Source organism: Scophthalmus maximus, chromosome 15 (assembly GCF_022379125.1).
Source record: "Scophthalmus maximus strain ysfricsl-2021 chromosome 15, ASM2237912v1, whole genome shotgun sequence".
NCBI classification, from domain to species: domain Eukaryota; kingdom Metazoa; phylum Chordata; class Actinopteri; order Pleuronectiformes; family Scophthalmidae; genus Scophthalmus; species Scophthalmus maximus.
Genome location: NC_061529.1, coordinates 1057501 through 1075124, shown reverse-complemented (window position 1 = coordinate 1075124; position 17624 = coordinate 1057501). Strand labels below are relative to the sequence as shown.

Below are 17624 nucleotides of genomic sequence, written 5' to 3'. Positions count from 1 at the left end.
TTCTTCTTCTCCATCTCCTCCTCCTCCTCCTTCTTCTTCTTCTCCTCCTCCTTCTTCTTCTTCTTCTCCATCTTCTCCTCCTCCTCCTCCTTCTTCTTCTTCTCCATCTCCTCCTCCTCCTTCTTCTTCTCCCTCTTGAAGGACAACCTGTCAGAGATAGACACTCATGTCAAACTCCATCTCTTTCATTTCTATGTCTCTCGTCACTCTTTTGCTTTCTCTTCTCGGATTCTCTCCATTCTTCTCTGTTTGTCTTCCGCAATGTATTTTTTTGGTTCTGTCTCTTTTTCCCTCCGTGTTTTTCGTCCTGTCTTTTCTTTTTCCGGATTCATGTGTTTCAAAAAAACGTGTTAAATATATATAATATCTATTTAACCGTCTTTTCATTTCATCTCATTTTCAGCATCACTTTATTCTTTCTTTCTCTCAGTCCATCTCCTCTCTTCTCTTTTTTTCTCACCATTTCTCTCTTCTCTCTTGTTTTCATCCTAATGTGTATTTACCTGTTTCGTCCTGCGGGTCTTGTTTTTTTGTTCTTTCTGTCCTTGAATTAATTCGTCTGAAATCTGCTCTGATTCACCGTCCTGCCGTTCCCCCTCTCCTCTGCTCCTCTTCCTCCTCTTCCCCTTCTTCCTCCTCTCCTTTCCTATCCTCTGTTTTATCTTTTCTTCCTCTCCTCTCCTCCTTCCAATCTGTTTCCTTCTCTCTCTCTCTTTTATCCTGTTGCAGGTTTATTACCTGTTGGTTTTCTGCCTTTTCTTTTGTTTTATCGTTTTTTCCTTTGACCTTCTTCTCCTTCCTTTTCTTTGACTCTGTTGTCGGTCCTTGTTTCTCTCATCCCTCCATCCTCTCTCTCTCTCTCTCTCTGTGTGTCTGTTGTTGTGATGTGAGTCCAGCAGGTTCTGGGCAGCAGTGCTTGTTCATATTAATACTACTTTTCAAAATAAATAAATGATCAGATTAAATATCCTCTCTCTGTCGTCCCCAGTGCTTCGTGCAGCAGTTGGACGGGTTCATCTCGTGGCTGCAGGAGGCGCTGGACAGCACGGAGAACTGGACGCAGCCCAGACAGGAGCTGGACAGCCTGGGGGCGTACCTGGACACACACCTGGTGAGAGTGCACACACACACACGCCGGGAAACAAGCTCCTGCCTCTTCTCGCCGCTACTCAGAGACGCGTCCGGCAGTGCGGCTTCATGCAGAACATGCTCTGATGTTCTGGTTGGTTCTGATTCTCTTCACGGTGTGAAACAGAAACATCTGATTGTTGGAGTCGAGAGCTTCGCAGCTCTTTACTTGAACGATTTCCTAAATCGGGAATCGGTGGGAGTGCGTCTCTCGCTCTCTCTCTCTCCTGAGTTTGACAGTAGATCAGATCCTGTGGAGGTCAAAGGTCAGGAGCAGCGTCCCTGTGAACAATGAGGCATGATGGGAAAATAACAGCGAGCAGAGGGAGGAACACAAAGCTCCTCTCATTTCATCTTCACCTCTTTTATCCAGATTCCTCTCTCTTTCTCTCTTTGTTCCAATTTGTTTTCATCTGCATCTGTTTGTTGCCTCCCGTCTGTTTCGCTGCCTCCGCTCTTCCTCCTCTTCCTCATCTTCCTCTCGTTCTCTTCCAGTTTCATCTCTCCTCACCATCTGCCCTCCTCCTCCTCTTCCTCTCTTTCTCTTCCCCTCTCTTTTCCTCTTTGTCTCTTTTTATGTGTTCATTCTAACAAACAGCAAAAAACCTCAAATGTATCTAATTTACACACACACACACAAACACACACACTCATCACAGATGCATTGAAGAGTACGAGGATACAAGACATGAACACACACACACACACGTCTCATATCAATGTAAAAACCAACTAAAGCACAGTGCTGAGTACACACACACACACACACACACACACACACACAAACTGATTGTATTTGCATATATGCGTACAAATGCAAATGCATATGCTCAACAGTAGGCATGTGTTTTAGCTACACACACACACACACACATTATTTGCATACATTTGCATATTCCTAGACAGATTTCCAAATCAACATCTCCATATCCGTCCCTGCAGAACAGCATCACGCGCCCCCACACACACACACACCAAGTTGTCTTATCTATATATTTATTTCTGCTGGTTGTGTGTGTGTGTGTGTGCGCGATGCCGTTTGTTTGTGTGTTTGTTTACACGTGTCGACTTTGTTGTGCGAGCCAGCGGCGCCGATGTTAGTGGCGGTTAGCTTCAATTAGAATCCCCGGCTCCTAATTGGCTCGTCTGGTTGAATAAAGCAGAAGAGGATGAAGAAGCATCGCTAACAGGACTTTGAACTGTTGATAGCGTGTTAGCTAACTGACTGTGTGTGTGTGTGTGTCGATAGTCACACTTGCACTTTGTAGTTATGAGTGTGTATTAACATGTGTAATTGTGTGTGTGTGTGTGTGTGTGTGTGTGAGAGAATGTGTGTGAGAGTAAGAAGGTGTGTCGGGTGATTGTGACTCGACGTGTGTTTGATTAAAGAGTTCAGAGCAACACGGTTCTTTCATTTGTGTGTGACATCACAAGAGCTGGAAACTGGAGTTTATCATCAAAAATTTAAAAAATAGTAAGTCAGAATTTCGACCACGTTCTTTCACCTGATGTTCAGTCGCCTCGTCACGACCACACGGGTCTTCACCTGCTGACGTCGCTCCTGTTGTGATATAGGTGATATCAATAAAATTGACTTGACTTCGTACCAAAGCTTGAAAAAAGATGGGTTTATTATTTCATTATAAATCTTCTGCTACATTAATAAATGTAAATATAATGTTCATCTAAAAAAACAGCCTCAGTAAAAACACAAAACAGCTGCTCTGTAGTTTTTCTCAAACAAACAGGAGGAACTAGTTGATCTGACTATTTTCCACTTTAGACACACACACACACACACAAACACATTAAACTAGTTACTGGGATCACTACAGACAATATTATATTATAAATATATATAAAATATAAAATTTTCACACGTATTCTTTGAATATTCTAAAGAGGAATTTACGTGAAAGATATTTTCAATTTCTGTCTCACACAAACAAACAAACTCTCTCTCTCTCTCTCTCTCTATCTCTCTCTCTCTCTCCCTCTATATAATATATTTATTACTTTCTGTTACACACACACACACTAACACACACAGCTGCAGGGCAGTAGTGGGCGGAGTGGAGCCGCTCTCCCAGCTGAACATTTGGTCCAGCTGGACCCTGTGTGTGTGTGTGTGTGTGTGTGTGTGTGTGTGTGTGTGTGTGTGTGTGTGTGTGTGTGTGTGTGTGTGTGTGTGTGTGTGTGTGTGTGTGTGTGTGTGTGTGTGTGTGTGTGTGTGTGTGTGTGTGTGTGTGTGTGTGTGTGTGTGTGTGTGTGTGTGTGTGTTTGTTTTAGGGCGCGTGGAGCGAATAAGCACAGGTCTTTCTGGAACCCCGGAGAGATCAGTGAGGCAAGAGGATGCTGACACAAATACACACACACACACACACACACACACACACACACACACACACACACACACACACACACACACACACACACACACACATCTGTGCAGCTATCCTAGTTGGGACATCTCATTGACTTCCGTTCAGTGTAAACAGCGTGAACCGATTCAGACCTGATCCCAGAACCACAACCTGAACCTCTGTCCGCACGTGAACCTGCGTCACCTGGGGAACAACACGTGACCTCATCGGGGACCAGACTCTGGTCCCCACGACGACCACTGGTCCCCACGAGGTCAGGGTTTACACCAGAGGAGGTCCCACAAAGGTGGTAAAAACACACACACACACACACACACACACACACACACACACACACACACACACACACACACACACACACACACAGGCTGCTCTTTGTGCGGCGCTGAGCGATGGCGGCCAATGAAAGGCCTATTGATTGGGTCTGATGGGTGATCCAGGCCTTTGAATCCCATTACCAGCAGCAACACACTCCTGGTGGCAACATGGGGGAGGGAGGGGGGGTAAAGAGGTGGAGAGGTCCAACACCACCTTCATAGTTCTATCAGCTGCATCTGAAATAAAATGCAGATCTTGTGCAAATATCAGAACATTGTCGCTCGGGGCCATTTTTATAAAAATAAATAAATGTGTAAACAACAGTAAAAACAGCAAAATCTCTTCTTTTTAAATTTTTTTTTCATGGTTGACAAACCACATGAGTCTGTGGTCGAGCCCGACATTTCCTTCCCCCCGTGTGATCACGTGTGCTGCAGGAGCAGAAACACGTGTCGATGTCAATAGACGGACAACACATCCGGTGCTTTACGGTCCATGTGACTGGAAAAGAACCATAATGTACAAAATGAACATCAAGATGTGAAACTAGAGATTGTACCATAAACTCATAGAGTCGCCCTCTGCTGGTCAGCACACATAATATATATATATATATATATATATATATATAATTTTCTTCTTAAAATATATATATCTTCTTTAAAAAATAACTAAATCTGCTGATATTGGTATTGACATTTTTTTTAAATCCCTAATATTGTTATCGGCATTAAAAAATTCCATATCTTTAAAGAAAAACATATGAAATGACTTAACGAGAAAATCTTTTCTGAAGTTGGTCAAAGTTGTGAAAGTACAATTTTAAGAAATGACGTTTTCTGATGAGCAACTGGGGGAAAAAATGGAATAAGCTTTAATTCAGTTAGCAACAAATATTAAGTTGCTGATGACAAAGATTTGCCCAAAACTGGTTTTAATACAGAAGAAGTGGAGACGCAGTTGTTCTTTTTGACTTTGTATTTGTGGGAGAGGAAACGAGGGAGGAAGAGGAGGAGGAGGAAGGTGTTGTGGGGTCTGAGGGAGACAAGAGACAGAAGAGGGGGATGAGAAACAGGAAGAGAGGAAGGGAGGGATGAGGGAGGAGAAGAGAAGCAGATGAAACAGAGGGGGAAAATTGCACCAAGCTTTTATTACTTAATATGAAATACAAGAATATAGAAGCGCACACACACACACACACACACACACACACACACACACACCTCGGGGAAAACCACTGTACGGCAACAGTTTCTCTGAATGGAGACAATCTGATCATCATTATTACAAAAGGCTCTTTGATCAGATCATGTCTCATCAACCTCAGCCTGTCTGCTCCGTGTGTGTGTGCGTGTGTGCGCGTGCTCTCCTCCAATCAGTGCAGCTCGATACACAATCTCAATGTCAAACCTCAATGTCGTCTCAGCGTCTCGTGCTGAACCATCAGGTAAGAGGCTTCTGACGCCGTCCGACCCGGCCCTCCGGGCTAATATGCTAATGCTAACAGGTAATCTGATCAGTCGGGCTTTGAAGCGCCTCGTCTGTGTGTGTGTGTGTGTGTGTGTGTGTGTGTGTTTGTATGCTAATCAGAACGGGGAGTTCTGACTCTTTAGTCTGGCGGCGACAGCGGCTGAGAAAATCCTCAAAGTTTGACGTTTTGCGATGAGACGATGCTCATAGCCAAAATACCTCAGTATCGAGGTTCCGCCCACACACGCTATCGACCAATCACGAGTCAGCGCCGGCTGCCAATCATGACGTCTCAGCCCTGTTTTTACATCATAATAACAATCTACTGAGAGTCAGCACGTGAGGCATTTATGGGACATCCATTAATATTTTTTATGTACCATTATTTTGCGTGTGAAGCGTTTAGGGGACATCTGTAAATGATAGTGTCCACCAGTAGTCTTCTTCATGTGAGGCGTTTAGGGGACATCTGTAAATTGTTGCTTCTTTCAACAGTCATTATCGCCTCTGTTGAAAACAAGATGTCGCTGTTCTTTACTCTTAAACCGTCACTGCTCATCAACTCAACTCAAGAGGTTGATGTTTTATCAGTCGGCGGGTTTTGTTCAGGACGTCCTGCTGATGGACTCTGAACGTGTCGTTGCTCAGATAACTTTGGTTCCTACGGTCCTCAAAAACAATACACCGCTGAAGTGTGTGTCACAGCTGACGGCTCGTTAAGTGGAGAACATGTGACGCGGGTTCTGTTGTTGGTTCTTTAACTGTTGGCTTTGACACACTTTATGAACACACACACACACACACACATACACACACACACACACTCTTGTCTCCTCTACTCTGCAGCTCACACTGATTGTCTCTCTCTCTCCATCAGACACATAAATACATAAACAGCGCCCGGCGTCTGCTCTGCATGCCTTATCGCCGTGTGATTGATGGCTGGCTGTTCTACTCTTATCGATTCTATGCTCTTCATACATTAAACTGAGGAAACGGCGGCGAAGTCGCTGGCGGAATAAGGCGCTGAAATACGATCGCTCCCCGATAGCCCGGCTAATCTGCACAACCTAATTCATTCCCTAACACCCCCCCCCCCCCCCACTATCCCTGCACCGCAGACAGTCACGCTGTGTTTTCCGTAGCGCTGATAGATGTACTTTATGTTTATTAGCTGTTGAGGTATTTCGCCAGCTTATCTGGGAGGAATTACGCGGGGGGCCGGAGTCTGTGAAACGACTCAATCAGCCGCGAGATTTGAAGTAATTTACGAGTTCGCGAAGGCGAGGTAATGATCGCAGGACGCACACAGTCGTGTTGTATTTGGATAATGTTGATGTATGAATGTGGGTGTCTTCTGCAGAGGGGAGAGATGTAGCTGCTTGTTTGGTTTTCAAAAGTGATGTTTTATTGTTTATCTGTGAAATGTAAAAGAGACGCTGTCGCTGCGATCGGCTCTCATCCTTTAAACGCTGCCTCTCGGGAACAAAACCAGAGTAGATGAAAATCTTCTCTTCGTAAACATGAACACAAACAGTCAACTTGAAATCATCAAAACTCAAATGTCAAAGTTCATTTTAAAACATTGGTGTCCGCCATTAAGGGATGACATTTTTGAATACTGTTTTTTCCTGTTTGGCGGTAACATAGCCGGAGGAGTGGGTCAGGATTCATCAGCATAGAGTCAGAATAAATAAATGACATGTTAACAATAGTTGTCTGCCACATGTTCACCGCTGGCATTTAATCACCATCCAAAATAACGGTTTTGGTGTTTTCGATGATGTGAAGTCTAAACACGATGCCGGTGACATGCAAACATTTCACTCAAGTTCAAATATTTCAACGCAAGCCGCAAGTGTGACTATCGGCCTGATCACGTGAACCCGACTTGCACCTCCTCTTCTTTTACAGCTAAACAAGAACATGACGTTGGCCTGACGCGTGGATCTGAGCGGTGTCTGGATCAAATCAGTGAAGCTATTGAGGCGTCACATGAATATTTAATACAAACCTGAGAACCTGAGCTAAACTTTGTACAAGACGATGTGAAGTTGATGGATTCAATGTGAACGTGTGTAACTGTTGAACAAACAGTTTAAAGACAAACGCCTCAGACTCAAACACTCAATTCTTTTTAATTAAGAAGAAAAAAACAATCGATAGTGAAATTAATCACTGCAGATCATTTTTTTGTCATAAAAAAAAATCCCAGCTCCTTCCTCCTGGCTGCAGAGAGAGAGAGAGAGAGAGAGAGAGCGAGAGAGAGAGAGAGAGAGAGAGAGAGAGAGAGAGAGAGAGAGAGAGAGAGAGAGAGAGAGAGAGAGAGAGAGAGAGAGAGAGAGAGAGAGACGTCCCATCCGTCTCCACAGTTTGTACCTGCTCCATAAATATTGGTGGTGTGGAGGTCTGACCTTGTCATGTGTTGACTGATGCCCACGTTTCCCTCGCTGCAGACAGACGACTGTCTCAGGTCGCTGTGTGAGTGAGAGAGAGAGAAACTGCAGTAGCACCTCTGATGCTCAAATATTTACTCGTTTTATTTCGGTTAAATTTTCATCGTACGTAGATACAGATATGAAGAGGAGGCTCACACACGGACACACACACACACACGTGTGCATCTCGAGTAACATCTCGAGTGCCTCAAGAGCAGTGTGTGTGTGTGTGTGTGTGTGTGTGTGTGTGTGTGTGTGTGTGTGTGTGTGTGTGTGTGTGTGTGTGTGTGTGTGTGTGTGTGTGTGTGTGTGTGTGTGTGTGTGTGTGTGTGTGTGTGTGTGTGTGTGTGTGTGTGTGTGACTCGTGGTGTTAGCACCTTCAGGCTTTAACACACACGCACACACGCACACACACACACACACACAATATCCTTATTGTATATCCTTACTTTTCTTCCCTAATTTTTCTTTGTACCTGTTAACTTTTACATTTCTACAATACTGTTCATATAATTTTTCTTCATGCTCTCTCCCTCCCTCCTTGTTTCCCTTCCTAATAATGATAATAATAATGATGATAATAATAATAATGATATGATCATCAACTTGCTCCTTTGTAGCAACAGAAACAATCTGCAACTCACCATTTGTATATCAAAACTTTTGATCGGTTCAAGAGTTTTAATGAAAAAATAAAAGTTATAATTCTCTGATTTCAGCTTCTTACATGTGAATATGTTCTGGTTTCTTTGCTCCTCTGTGACAGTGAGGACAAAACATCAACAGGTTTCAACATTTTATGGACCATAAACTAATCGACAGATTCTTCGATTATGAAAAAAGTCGTTTGTGGCATCCCCTAGTTTAATAAAGGTAGTTCATTAACGCTATTAATAATAATAAAACGTTGAGACACACTAACATCATCTCATCGTCTGAGAACGATGATGTCATTCACAGTGTTTCTCTAAACCACTTTATGTGGAGGTAATAACTAAAAAACCCAACTACAGTAACTGTTTCCTGAACAAGGAGGGACGCGTAAAAAAGAAAGAAGTATAAGAAGAAGAAGAAGAAGAGGAGGAGGAGGAGACTATCTCGACTCTGACGAGGATCTTTGTGTGTTTCAGAGTTTCAAGATGAACGTGGACGCTCACACGTCGCTGAAAGAAAACGTCATGGAGGAGGGAGGAGCCCTGCTCGCCGTCATCACCGCCCACCAATCAGGTACACAGACACACACACACACACACACACACACACACACACAGCTGGGTCATAACCGAGCCGCGACTGTTGCATGCATTATTAATATAAGAGATTAACAGAGCGACCTTCAGAGAGGAGAACTCCTATAAGCGAAGCAGAAACCGGATCTGATTCAATATGATTTTATATTTTATTTCTAAATGTTGCAGCCGGTGATAGAAAAGACAAAGAGGAGAAAAGAGAAGAGGGAAATAAAGAAAGAAAGTTTGTCCTGAAATTTAAAGAAAAAGTTTTGACGACTTTACACATTTTTATTTCTGAAACTTTACAAAAAGGAGACAAAATATTGGGTTTGCTTTTTCTCACTTCCTCCACTCTCTCTCTCTCTCTCTCTCCCTCCGTCTTGTCTCATCCCTCTGTTTTCTCTCTCTCCCCCGCAGGTCTGAAGGAAATCCTCCACATGGTTTCCGGCCAATGGGATCAGCTGCAGCGGCAGATCCGGCGCCAACACGGCTGGATGCTCCGCGCCCTCCGCTGCGTTCAGGCCCGCCTCCTCTACGCCGGCGACCAATCGTGTGAGTTCTCCGAGGCCTCGACCGAGTCGCCGGCAGCCAATCGGCAGGCTCGCTTCCCGCCGGACGGCCTGGAGGTAAGAAATGAAAAAAATTCTGTTCATCTGTTTTTTGTTTTGTCTTTTATTCTTTTCGTTCTTATCCGTCCATTTCCTGTTTGATGATCCCGGTTATCCCCCTTCACACACACACACACACACTCAGAGCCGTCTTTGTATTGTTTTTATCAGCTGCCAATTACCGTCCTGATTGGTTTTTTATTTCTTATTCGCTGCTGCGTAATTGGCTGGACTTGGTTAATTAGATGTCATCTCCCCTCGTGTCTCTGTGACGAGCCTCCGAGGAGCGATACCGCGAGCGCGCGCGTGTCTTTAGAAATTTCCCATGAGTCATCTTTGTCTTTTCGTCTGCACAAATTGAGAGAAAACAAAAACACAAAAAAAAGTAAAGTCTGACACCTTCATATGGAGATCACGCAGGATGATCGTCCACCGTTGAATTAAAAAACGGCAAATAGGAGAAAAAAAAAAATACAAGATCATTAAAAAACAACATGTTTACATTTGATGTGGACGTCGTTAAAACGTTTGTGAACTGATCCACAATGTGGGAGAACTGATCTGACCCTCAACTGAAGGGACCAGACCTTTCCTTTCTTCTCGTCATCACTTTTTATTTTACTGTTCCTGACTTTTCCTCCTGTGTTTCTTCCTCCTTCCACTTTTCTCACTCATCCTCCTTCTTGTCTTTCTTGCTCTGTCCATCTATCGAGTCCCTTGTTAATCCTTTCCTTCCTTGCGTCTCTCCTTAATCGATGAATCTTTGACTCCTTCCTTCCTTTCCCTCCAATCTACCTCGCTCCTTCCTCTGTTTTTCCTTCCCTCTGTCTCATTTCATCACGTTCACTTTCTTTTCTTTTACTTTATTTATTCTCCCCTACTGCTGCTTCTCGTCTTCCTCCTCATCTTCTTCCTCCTCCTCATCCTCCTCCTCATCTTCTTCCTCCTCCTCATCCTCCTCCTCATCTTCTTCCTCCTCCACATCCTCCTCCTCATCTTCTTCCTCCTCCTCCTCCAGCCGACCTGACTGGTTGTTTTCAGATTGTTTAGTTGCAATTAGCGCTGCAGCAGCCTGATCACTGTGATCACTCAACAGTGACAACCATTAACCAACATACTATACCTGTGTGTGCGTGTGGGCGTGTGTGCGTGTGGGCGTGTGTGCGTGTGGGCGTGTGTGTGTGTGTGTGCGTGTGTGTGGGCGTGTGTGTGTGCGTGCGTGCGTGTCCATTAGCCGCTTGGCCGCAGCACATTAACAGTCCGTTCATTATCCGTGTGCGTCTCCCTCTGCACTTAAAGCTTTGATCCGTAAAACCTGCAAACAACAACCTGAGATGTGAAGCTGCTGAACACAAACACACACACACACACGTTTGATATATACTAAGTTATTCACTTTGTGTCTGTTCCTGGCAAAAAAATGTTGAATCCAAAACTATCGGAGCAAAAACATTCTTCTGTCTGTACATCGCTCAGTGTGTGTGTGTGTGTGTGTGTGTGTGGACATGTTTGGTGACATCACGGAGCAGTGGGGGATGATGGGAGTTGTAGTGTTCCTGGTTCATGTTGCAGTGTGAAGCTGAAACGTTCTCTTCACCTGTGACCGTTGGTTCTCAGCAGTTCAGATCTGTCAGGCAGTTTGATGGTTTCATGGAGGAAGTTTACAATCATTTGTGCCGTTAAAATAAAAAATTAAAATTAAAGAACCCACAGAACGTTCTTCTTTTTACTGTGTGTTCATTATGTGCTGCTGGTTCTCTTTAATCAGATGCACGGTGTAATTACTGCCACAGACACCGAGGTGTGTGTGTGTGTGTGTGTGTGTGTGTGTGTGTGTGTGTGTGTGTGTGTGTGTGTGTGTGTGTGTGTGTGTGTGTGTGTGTGTGTGTGTGTGTGTGTGTGTGTGTGTGTGTGTGTGTGTGTGTGTGTGTGTGTGTGTGTGCAGACTGCAAGGTCAACCAAGGGCAACATGTTTATGTGTGTGTTTATGGACTTTGGTAGAAAAAACAAAAAAAAGACGATGAAATAAGAACCGAGGGCAGAGGGGCCGGTAGATACACTCAGTTCATGTGTGTGTGTGTGTGTGTGTGTGTGTGTGTGTGTGTGTGTGCGCTCGTGGGTGTGTGTGTTTAAATGAACGTAACCTTGACTAAAGGGCAAAATAAAGGGCAAATTGGAATAAATTTATCAAATTACGAAGCCTCGTTGTAATATTTATAACCGGCCGATCCACTACTCATTACAAAAGATTAAATACCGACTTGTATCAATAATTCATAGTCGTAATCTTCATCTTCATTTTCTTTCCGTGCAATTAATAGCAAAAGCAAATGGCGAGGTATTTCACACCCGGACTCGAGCAGGAGGCCGACGCCCCTCAAACCTGTTGAGACAAATTCATCTGAACTGATTATCATCTGTGGTTTATGATTATATAACTTTGTCTCATTGATCTTCCGAATGACTGTTCGCTACATTATTTATTTCATTTCTCTGTTCACAAACGTCTTTCTGATTATGTTGATTGACACAAATAAAAAATATAATAAATAATAAAAATAGATATAATATTATTTTATTTGTATTTTTATATTTATTTTAGGATAGTTTAGCACAGACAGGTGAGGACCTTTGACCTTCAGGACCTTCACTCCTTCAACACCCTTCAACGCTACGTCGCCGGAAAAAAAACTTCCCCTCAGTTAATTAACTGCTTACACGGTCGCCGTAGCAACAGCAGGTGTGGTGCGAGGTCGTCCGTTCGAGGCCTTGACGAGCCTCCAAGGAGCGATACCGTGTGTGTGTGTGCGTGTGTGTCTGTCTCTCGGTGCCTATAAGAGCTGCTTGTTATTGCTGTTAACATATGTTCACACACACGGATGACGTCTGAGACGATTCCGTCTTCCTGTCGTGTCGTTTTCATCCGTCCTTCTTTTGACTTTCACGATATTTCCTCCTCTTCCTCCTCCACTTCTTCTTCCTCCTTCTCCTCCTCTTCCTCCTCCACTTCTTCTTCCTCCTTCTCCTCCTCTTCCTCGTCACAGTGAGAGGCAGAAAAATGAGACGGACAACGAAGAGATGTTGCGGACAGACAAAATTATCCATCAGTCTTCTCATCCTGCGTCCGTCCATCTAACGCTTCTCATCCCTCCTTCCCTCGCTCTTTTCTTTATTTCACAATCTATCCCTCATTTTTCTTTCTTTCTTTCCTATCATCTATATTTCCTATATATATATATATATATATATGTCTATTTTTTATTCTATATCTATCGATCAATCTCTCTATCAACTTTTTATCTGTTGTATCTTTGTATGTCCATTCCACCATCCTAACGTTGCTTCATCCCTCCATCTCTTCCCTCGCTCTCCCTCGTCCATCCATCTCTCCTTTCCTCGCTTTGACTTCCTGTGTTGCTTGTCCGTCCCTCGTCCACCGATCCCTCTCTTTCTCATCCTTAATCTGTCTCCTTCCTTCACCTGTTTGGTCAACTCTCTTCTTCCCTTCCCCCTCCTCCTCATCCCACTGTTCTTCGTTTCTGTTCCTTTCTTTCGCCCCGTTTCTTTGTCTCTTTCTGTCTCTCTTCCTTCATCTATCCATCCTTCAATCCACGTCTTCAGTTTAAAGCCCCGTAGACCTTTACGTTCACTCATTCACTCCCTGCTTCCCCCATCTCTTCATCCATCCTCCACTTGTTTCTCCATCCTCCCTGCCTCCCTCCCTCCTTCCCTCCGTCTGTAGAGGGGCGATTCATGTAAATGTCAGGAAATATCAGAGGCGGGGTGGTGGGATTAGGCAGCGAGGAGAAGATAAACTGATACCAGCAAATCTAACGCTCTGACAAGACGGCCAGCGCCGGGGATTAGGACGCACACACACACACACACACACACACACTGAAAGGGTATGTGTGTGTGTGTGTGTGTGTGTGTGTGGCATAAGAATATTGTGTTACTTCTGCAGTGTGTTGCTGCATTTTAAAGATTTGTTGTGCATGTGTGAAGATTTTCAAGTGACGTCTGTAGTGTTTTGTTGCATATTGAAGATACTGAAGGTAAAGGTGTGTGTGTGTGTGTGTGTGTGTGTGTGTGTGTGTGTGTGTGTGTGTGTGTGTGTGTGTGTGTGTGTGTGTGTGTGTGTGTGTGTGTGTGTGTGTGTGTGTGTGTGTGTGTGTGTGTGTGTGTGTGTGTGTGTGTGTGTGTGTGCGTGCGTGCGTGCGTGCGTGCGTGCGTGCGTGCGTGCGTGCGTGCGTGCGTGCGTGCGTGCGTGCGTGTGAGGGCAGGGTGAGTGAACATGGAGAGAGGGAGGGAGTGGGTTCGAGGTGGAAAGGTGTTTAATACGAGTGTGAAAGCAGTGTAATATTTAACAGCTTAGTGGGATTTGTCTGTCACATTACAGGGGATTGGACTGGTCTGGTAACACACACACACACTCACACGATGGAAAGGTGAGTGGATGTGTTCAGTGACAGCTCCTGAATCTGAATCTTTCTCCAGAGTTCCATCGCTCACACGTTATGAAACCGTTGTCGTGTTTTGGACCCGACGATGTTTCACCGACGTGAAGTCGAGACGTAGAAAAACGCTTCTAAAATCAAAAGCTCCTTCAGAAGAAAATGGTTATTTACATGAAACGGCCCGTCATTTAAACCTGATTCATAACAAGAAAGACTTGTCTCATGAATTGATTTTTAAATTTTAGAAGAAAACGTTTCTGCGTCGAGGGAAAAAGGTGAAACGACGTCCGCGGTTGAAATTTATCGTCGGTGGCGTCAGGTCGCGACGTCTCAACGTGCTTTGAGTTTGTAAAATAATAATACCACCTCTTAGAATTCAAACGTTCAGGTGACGCTGTCGGTGTTCAGGTGAAACCTGTGGGACCTTCGAGCTCCCGTCGAACCCCCCGGGCTGATAAACGTTTGATATACGTTCTGAATATTCATTCATAAAAGTTTTTTTTAAAGGAAGCTTCAGTTATGAACATCCGTCACAAACATCTTTTTGATGAACTCGTCACAGTCGCGGCCGATCCCAGCTGACGGCAGGCGAGAGGCGAAGTTCTCCTGAACTCAACTGAGTGTTTCTCCTACTGTACTTGCCATTAAATGTTTGATGCTCATCGACGAGACGAGGGAAAATTTCAGTTTCTTAATTATGAACATGTTCTGGTTTCTTTGCTCCTCTGTGACAGTGAACTGAAGATCTTTGGTGTTTGGACAAAACAAAACATCATGTTGGGGGTTTTTGGGAAACATGATCAACATTTTTCACCATTTGATGAACCAAACAACTAACCGATTAATCGACAATGAAAATAATCGTTGGCTGCAGCCCTAATTTATACTTGCTGTAAAAATAGAAATAATATAATTCAGACAAGTCAAAAACATTCATTGTCTCCCCTTATTTGTTCTGAAGCTCCTTGTTGTCTGTTACCCATTAAAAACTAAAATACCAAATTATATTTAAACAACATCATAATTTCATATTTGCTTCGTGTTCATACACTTTCTTCTTCAGATGTTGATTTCCTGCATGAGGACAACAAACTAACTTTGCTCCTAAAATATCACTTGCGAGCCGCACTGAATATATATATATATATATACACATTTTATTTTCAAGAAACTGGAAACCTGGAACGTACTGCTGTCACCCTGCGGGGGGGGGGGGGAAGAGGTGATGGGTCGAGATCAGACCTTGTTCCTTTAGACACGGGGGACAGAAATCCTGTTAAGAGAGCTGAACCAAACAGCCCTGAGCACACACACACACACACACACACACACACACAGGTGTATGCTTTGTCATAAATGCAAACTTAAAGAGGCAGACATCAAAAATTCCGACACGCACATTGTTGTGTGTGTGTGTGTGTGTGTGTGTGTGTGTGTGTGTGTGTGTGCGTGTGTGCGTGTGTGCGTGCGTGCGTGCGTGCGTGCGTGCGTGCGTGCGTGCGTGCGTGCGTGCGTGCGTGCGTGCGTGCGTGCGTGCGACAGAAATTTTCAGGTGATAAGTGACCTACGATATGGCAACACTTCTCACAGTCTGAGTTAAATAATGGTGTGTGTGTGTGTGTGTGTGTGTGTGTGTGTGTGTGTGTGTGTGTGTGTGTGTGTGTGTGTGTGTGTGTGTGTGTGTGTGTGTGTGTGTGTGTGTGTGTGTGTGTCTCTCTCTCTTATCAGTGCGGCTGGTGGAGACAGCTTGTTGGCCTCAGGCCTCTATTTCACCCCACAGACCACACAGACAAGGGGGAGGGAAGAGAGGAGGGGGAGGGAAGAGATGGAGTGAGGTGGGAGTCAGGTGACGAGTTGGGGGGGGGGGGCGGCGTCTCACCTCCCAGTCTGATGAAGAAAGAAAAAGAGCAAACAGCAACAAATAAGATGCGTTCACTGCCACTTTCAAACTTACGAAGCCTGGAACACGATGTACGATATCTTAAAAACCAACAAGAAGTAGGACATAATTTAATTTAATTAAATAATTTCATAATTTTAATTTAATGGCGATTCACAGCCGTTGTATGTTTAGGAACTTCTACAGGATTAATGGGACAAACTTCAGGATTGATGAAACGTTATAACAAAAATTGCATGTTAAGGATTTTTCTAATTAATTTTCAGAAATATTTTATCAAATTTGTTTTGTTTATCAATTAACTGATTAAGATTTCCGAACCAGCTGTAGAGTGGTGGAGTGTCCTTGAACGCATCACAGCGATTCTGTCTGGCCACAAATTCATACATGTACATGTTATTAAAAAAAAAAACGTTGATAAAGTTTGACATTAAAATAAGTTTTTAATGACTCAAGATTTAGATTTTTACTTCATTTCTAAAATATCAGGAAATTCTGACTAAGAAGAAACGGAATTCTTGAGAGTGTGTTGGAGAGGAGAAAGGGAGGAAGGGAAGGAGAGGAGGAACGATCGGTATCCGTGGAGATTGAAGCTTCTCTGAACACGCAGCACTGCCCCCCCCCCCCCCCCCTCAGTGATTTAAATATTGACCTCAGGTTATTACGCGTTTTTTAAAATCAAATTACCCGAGTGTTGGAGTCCTGCCTGATACCTGAGAGCCAATCAGACGGCTCGTCCCGCTCGCGGAGGCTCCACCACACGGCACTTTACATAAATTAAGATTAATGTTTAGGGGGAAGTTTGGGTTTAACCCGGTTCTCTCTGTATCGAGACGATGAGTCGACGACGCGTCGCTGTTAATCCCTGGTTCCAGATGTTTGACTCGTCGGAACACGTGCGCGGCGCCGCGGGGCGTTTAGGTCACAGACGAGCTTCACACCAACAACAACTGTCGGCTGCTTCATCCCACAGATGAGAAGTTTCGCAGCATCAGGAATTCATTTATGCACAAAGTGTTGGTGAGATATTTTAAACATATTCCATCTCTCTGATATTCGACTTAAACGTTAAGTACGTTACAAACTAACTTCAATCTGTAACTGGTGAGAATATATTACACCTGCGTCCTGATGTGGCTGCGAGCGGAACGAGCTTCGTCCTATAGGGCGTCTGGGCAGGACATAAGGGGCGGAGCCAGTAAGGTTTTTTTTTTAAATCCCTATTTTTGACATTGTGAAGTGGAAAAAAGTTTAATTAAATTAATTCTTTTGGACATTTTCACTTTTTTTGTCTCCTCAGGGAGTAATTCCTGGATCTTGAAGACATTTTTTGTTGTTGCTTTTGACATTTTAATCTTTTGCGGAGTAGAGGAACATTTTTGCGATGGGTCGGACTCTCAGGAAGTTGATACTTGTCAGCCATTAAACAAACGAAAAAAAGTTTTTAAAAAATGAAGATCATGGGGACGAGGAGGAGACTCAAACTTAAAAGCCATAATAATTAGAAAGAAATGTAGTTTGTTTAATCGGTATAAACCAAAGCCTGAATATAAACCAATCAATATCAAGTGTTTGGTTCATAAAATGGTGAAAAATGTTGATCGTGTTTCTCAAAATCACCAATATGATGTTCTGTTTTGTTCACACACCAAAGATCTTCAGTTCCCTGTCACAGAGGAGCAAAGAAAC

The 17624-nt window shown here is 43.8% G+C and overlaps 2 protein-coding genes across 13 annotated transcripts in view; both read left to right on the top strand.

Annotated features, from left to right (window-relative positions):
- Nucleotides 1-17624, top strand: part of LOC118286489 (alpha-tectorin-like) — a 475374-nt gene that overhangs the window by 101128 nt on the left and 356622 nt on the right. The gene's annotated exons all lie outside the window — the stretch shown is intronic.
- akap6 (A kinase (PRKA) anchor protein 6) overlaps nucleotides 1-17624 on the top strand; it is a 136421-nt gene that overhangs the window by 28740 nt on the left and 90057 nt on the right. For all 11 annotated transcript variants that reach the window (XM_047337714.1, XM_047337712.1, XM_047337711.1 and 8 more), the window contains 3 exons: nucleotides 989-1111; nucleotides 8869-8965; nucleotides 9388-9596. In XM_047337714.1, coding sequence (XP_047193670.1) covers nucleotides 989-1111; nucleotides 8869-8965; nucleotides 9388-9596 — 429 coding nt within the window. The remainder of the gene's footprint in view (nucleotides 1-988; nucleotides 1112-8868; nucleotides 8966-9387; nucleotides 9597-17624) is intronic.